The sequence below is a fragment of the Sardina pilchardus genome, chromosome 16 (assembly GCF_963854185.1).
Source record: "Sardina pilchardus chromosome 16, fSarPil1.1, whole genome shotgun sequence".
Classification (NCBI taxonomy): Eukaryota; Metazoa; Chordata; class Actinopteri; order Clupeiformes; family Clupeidae; genus Sardina; species Sardina pilchardus.
The window spans coordinates 22,406,442-22,411,441 of NC_085009.1; the positions used below are offsets into that span (position 1 = coordinate 22,406,442).

Below are 5,000 nucleotides of genomic sequence, written 5' to 3' on the forward strand. Positions count from 1 at the left end.
TTGATACCAAGCCGCCACAGAGGCCTGTATAGCTTCATTTAGTTTTTATAGCATAGGTCACAGTCAAAGGGCTTGTTTAATAGACCTCCTTACTAAAGTTTTTGTCCCGAATCATCCCGCTGCTCTATCTTGCTTTTTGTCCCTTTCACTTCACAGTTAGAACATTGTGAAAGGCTGAGTCATTTTTTAATACGGATTTTAGTCGCACCTCCTGACGGCTTATCAAGGCAGCCCCCATTCTTATGCAGATCCAGAAAGTATTAGCTTAACATATCTTAGCTGTACGCTATCACTCTACACATAGCAACATGACCTGAGTTGGCTTTTGACTCGTGATAAGTTACGGAAAAAAGGGGGGAATAAATTGGATTTTATTAAGATGACAAGGTCTTTTATATCATAATAGATGTTTTATCATACTGTTAATTGAAGCACTCAGTTTTAATGAGTGCTTAAATAGATTGTCAGATAATTCAATGTGGGAGATGTGTTTTGTTCAGATTTTTTCTAAATGGAACTCCTCGAACCGTACAGGTTTCTGAGGAGCTATGAACCGAGAACAAGGACTCACTGGACTATAATTTAGTTACAGTTGATTTATTGTATGGAACAGTGATACTGAAAGAAGCTAACGCTGCCTCAACAACAGCTGACAGTTTACTGACCTGAGGCCTGTGTTCAACCCTGGACTATCGTCCCACACCGTAGTGCAGAACCGTCACATGTGATTGATAAACATTTATTCCAACATGACGGGTTGCTTGCCTATGTGCTTTTGCTTACCTGCCTACACAATTCGTTATTTAGATGCTTCTGATACGGAGTCAGGCAGGATTGGAGTCACGCAACAAGGGCAGTCTGTTCTGATTCATTAATCTGAACCGTTAACTATGGGCAGGCTGATTCTGATTCATTAATCATTAACTAATTCATTAATTAAACTATGGGCATTCTAAACCAGAAATACCTAGCCATGGTGTTTACTGCTTATGATGCTAGTGATATGTAACGTCACCCAACGGACATTTTGTCAAAGAGGTTCAAAAGTAGATTTTTGCCAGAGTGGGTCCACCCTGACCTGAGGATGGTCATGTTGACCGAAAGCTAGGCTGCCTATATTAAAAATATTAAAATATTACTATTAAAATGGCAATGAGGACTGAAGTGTGCAGTTTATTTTGAAGATTCAGAGTGGGTCCCCCAAAAAGAACATTTCAATAATAATCCTCATACGACAAACAAAGTCAATGACTTTGCCTCACCTATATGAGGGACACCGTCCGTTAGCGTTTAACCAGACAGTCTGCTAATGCTACTGACAAAACATATTCCTGCAAACTGGAGTCAGTGTGACACTATTGCACAAAGAGCAGAGGAGGAGAAGAGTGTGTATGTGTGTGCGAGAGAGAGAGAGAGAGAGAGAGAGAGAGAGAGAGAGAGAGAGAGAGAGAGAGAGAGAGAGAGAGAGAGAGAGAGAGAGAGAGAGAGAGAGAGAGAGAGAGAGAGAGAGAGAGAGAGAGAGAGAGAGAGATCGCAATCAGAGCCGCATGTACCAGATGTATGAGTTGAAGTAGCTGACGTGGAGCTACAGCTGTGCTCTCCACATGCAGATTCCCTGCAGACCGACTGCTTCTAAATCAGGAGCAGAAGAAAGGGAAGAAAAAACGGAGAGAAAAAGTAGAGCCCCAGCCATCACCGTGGATTTGGAAAGTGTTCATATGGCAACACTGCTACTATATCTACAATGATGTGACACGAGCCACTCTGTTCACTTAGCTTAACGTGACATGCACAGTGCCTAGACTTTTCAACCAGGTGAAATCACCTTTCAAATCCGCCGAAGAGTCGAAAGAAAGAATAGAAATGACCGGCCGACCGATTACACGTCCCAGTGCTCCAGCCTGATTCTCAGTTGGAAGCGTTGCCTCAGAAAAAAAGCCAGCTGTAACCCAAATAAAAACCATGCAAACTTGGCCAGTCAGCCTAAGTCTTCCCACACACACACACGCACAACACTTCCGACTAGCCCCGGGACTGGACTCTTGGACTCTTTCCAGAGAGGACTACTACTTATAAGCGAAAGTTCAATATCAAAAACACTACTGTAGGCCACACTACTCGTAGTTCAATAAATATTCTGCTTATTAAGTCTCCAGATGGTCATGTTTTCTCAACAGTCTTCAATGGCTTAGTAAATGGTTTTCTCTCACTTGACTTACACATGTCTTGACTTGAGGGAATGTCTAGAGCTGCATTGAACAATCTGTGTATTTCTTTTTCTTTCTTAAACAATTTGGCAGTCACCAAATCACAATAAAAGAAAGCATAATAAGACAAGATTCAGATGAAAAAGTATGGATTCAGTCAAGCTACAGTCCGTGGTCCAAGAGATTGGTTTTCAAGAAAAGAATGTATTTTGACACGGCAAGACTTGGCTGTGTTGATGTCTCCAGTGTTGGCAGCTACACATTTTTTGGTCAGTTTGACAGATGACATTTCGGCGAGGCCTGCTGTGTTTGCGAAATGCCGTCGCCACACGTGTGACAGGCAGGGGCCGCCGGGACCAGCTTTCCCAGGTGTCATTTCTTGCTGTGTAAGCTCGCCGCTTCCGGGAAAAAAAAATGTTTTCCTTGTCACCTATAAGGCTATCATTACACAATGTCGTCTCAAAACTTGGGCTAAGTTCCTTTCTTTTCTTTTTCTCTTCTTTTCTTTTCTTTTCTTTTTCTTTCTCTTTTTTCCTTTCAAGCCCCCCGGTAACAGCCAGTGTGTTTCTTTTGTTTGTTGTCTTTTAAGGCTCATAGATACAGACGCGAGGCTTCAGCAGTGGATGGAGTCCGCAGAAAAGAGGGAAGAGTCTCCGAAGGATCCTGAGGTATGTGTTCACTCCCTTCCTTCCTCGGTCCTCGTCCTCACTGATCTACATAAAGAGCGATGGGGCGGCAACAATGGGATAGTCTATCCAGTGTTAGTTATAGATCAGTGGGAACGAGCCTGGAGGACCGAGTATCGAGGATCGAGGAGAGATGTTGAGAGGCACCTCTTCTTTCCCTTGTTCCTCCATGGCAGCATGCTGCACTACAATATCATCTTCGTATGACTCCTGCAGAGCGTTTCCAGGAGTGACAACAAAATCTATGATGATGCACTGGAGTTTAGAGGAGATAATTGTCACCTTTCGACTACGATTCAAAAGGTCACAATTTGATAATGAAACGATTCATGATGCATTATGATGCATCTTGGCCTTGTTCATTATTGATGAACACTATCGGATGGAGATACCCCATTATATCCCATAATCACTGTCATTGCGTTGACTTTGATGATGGCCTGTGCTCTTCGAAAGCTCTTCTAATTTAAACATATTCTACATGGATTATTTTAATTTTCTGCATATCCATCAAGAAAACAATTATTTTTGCAGCTCTGCTGCAGTTTGTTAATTCAATAAAACATTTTTTATTATTTCTTTATTTTCCAACTAAGTCATTCATATGCTATTGACCACTCACAGTGTAAATTAAGGGACAGCTCCACAAAATGTTCGATAGAAAAATAGTGATCTTAATCACATGACTGTTGCAAGGGTATTGTGGTTAATTGGTAGGTAGCCAATGGCCATCTTGACCTGGTATGGCCTTCTATCAATCTAACCAGTATCCATATACACCATGTCTGGGTCCAGTATTAAGTGTAGTGTGTGTGTGTGTGTGTATGTGTGTGTGTGTGTTTGTGCGTGTATATACTCTACATACTGTAGGCCTATACTAGCATTCATCCTTTTGTTTCATTTTTCCCCTGCAGTAGAGGAAATCTTGTTAAACTATGTGTGTGTGTGTGTGTGTGTTGTGCTTGTATGTCACGTTTCGATACCCTGTGGGTCTTGTTAACTGAGTTAGCCCTGTTCTAATTTTCACCTGTGCTTTGCACGCTGTCTGGGGAACACTCGTCAACACGGTTTGCTCAGTCGGCACCGCGTTAGCCATTTCTGTGATAGCGTGACACCGGCGTGTCTGCGCGTCAAAGCCCAGATTCGCTCCCTCTGTTGTCGCGATGGCCATTTGAGTGCCTACATGGAACAAACTGTGCCTTTTTCCACGCCTCGTCGTTTCCAAGGGAAGCCAACGGAGGGCAAAACCTTTTCAATTAGGTGCTCGTCAGGGCCCGTGCCACGTCCCCTCGATGCAAATCAGCGTGGCCTGTTTTTGCGACGTACGGCTGAAATCACGACTTTTGTTTGCCGTTGCCATCGGGGAGCAGAGGTGGCGCCTTTAATGAATTCCACTGCGTTTCCTGCGTACGATACTGGAGACGAGACGAGAGAGGCATGAATATGGATGTGTGTGTGCGGGGGTGAGGGGAGAAACAAATGGCACTTACGCGTAATCAAAACAAATGATGATCAAGCCGGTGAATTAAGCAGGTTGCCCGTGATTGAGGTTAACAGCCAATTTACATCAACAGCCCCGTTTGCGTTCGCCGCCAGGCCTCGGAGTCTCTGACGTATCTTATATGCATTTTCTCTACAGTAAACCACACGGATGCACAGCAAGATTAATGCTTAGGATAGATCCGATAAAATGTATGCTAACTAGACAGCAAATCAGCATATTGCATGCATCAACACTGTCACAGTAAATTTTTCTTCGTTTGCCTACTTACAGTAAGTGTGTGAATGTAAGTTTTTAGGTGTATTTAAGATGTGGGTCGGCGGCCACGGAGGCTAAAAGGTTCAGTGATGTGTTGAAGTGGAATTTTTTTATATCATATCACTGAGGTGGATCCAAGAAATCTCACGGCCGTAAAAGAAGCCTTGGCAGTGGAATTTTATTTCGCCTGCCAGCCCCTTCCTCTCCTCGTCTAGTCCTTCGTTCTCGCACTCTCACTCTCACTCTCTCTCTATCTCTCCACCTCTTCTCCTCCTTCTCTTTCTCTCTGGCACCTTTTTATTAGTTTCTTCCTTCGCCACTCTGGCGGCTTTGAGCGCCACCGAAAAG

At 43.5% G+C, this 5,000-nt stretch overlaps 1 protein-coding gene across 1 annotated transcript in view; it reads left to right on the forward strand.

Annotated features, from left to right (window-relative positions):
- The window catches only part of LOC134060243 (glucosidase 2 subunit beta-like), a 153,589-nt gene that overhangs the window by 24,216 nt on the left and 124,373 nt on the right, over window positions 1–5,000 (forward strand). The window contains exon 8 of the mRNA XM_062516880.1: window positions 2,797–2,875. Within this exon, the coding sequence (XP_062372864.1) occupies window positions 2,797–2,875 (79 nt within the window). The remainder of the gene's footprint in view (window positions 1–2,796; window positions 2,876–5,000) is intronic.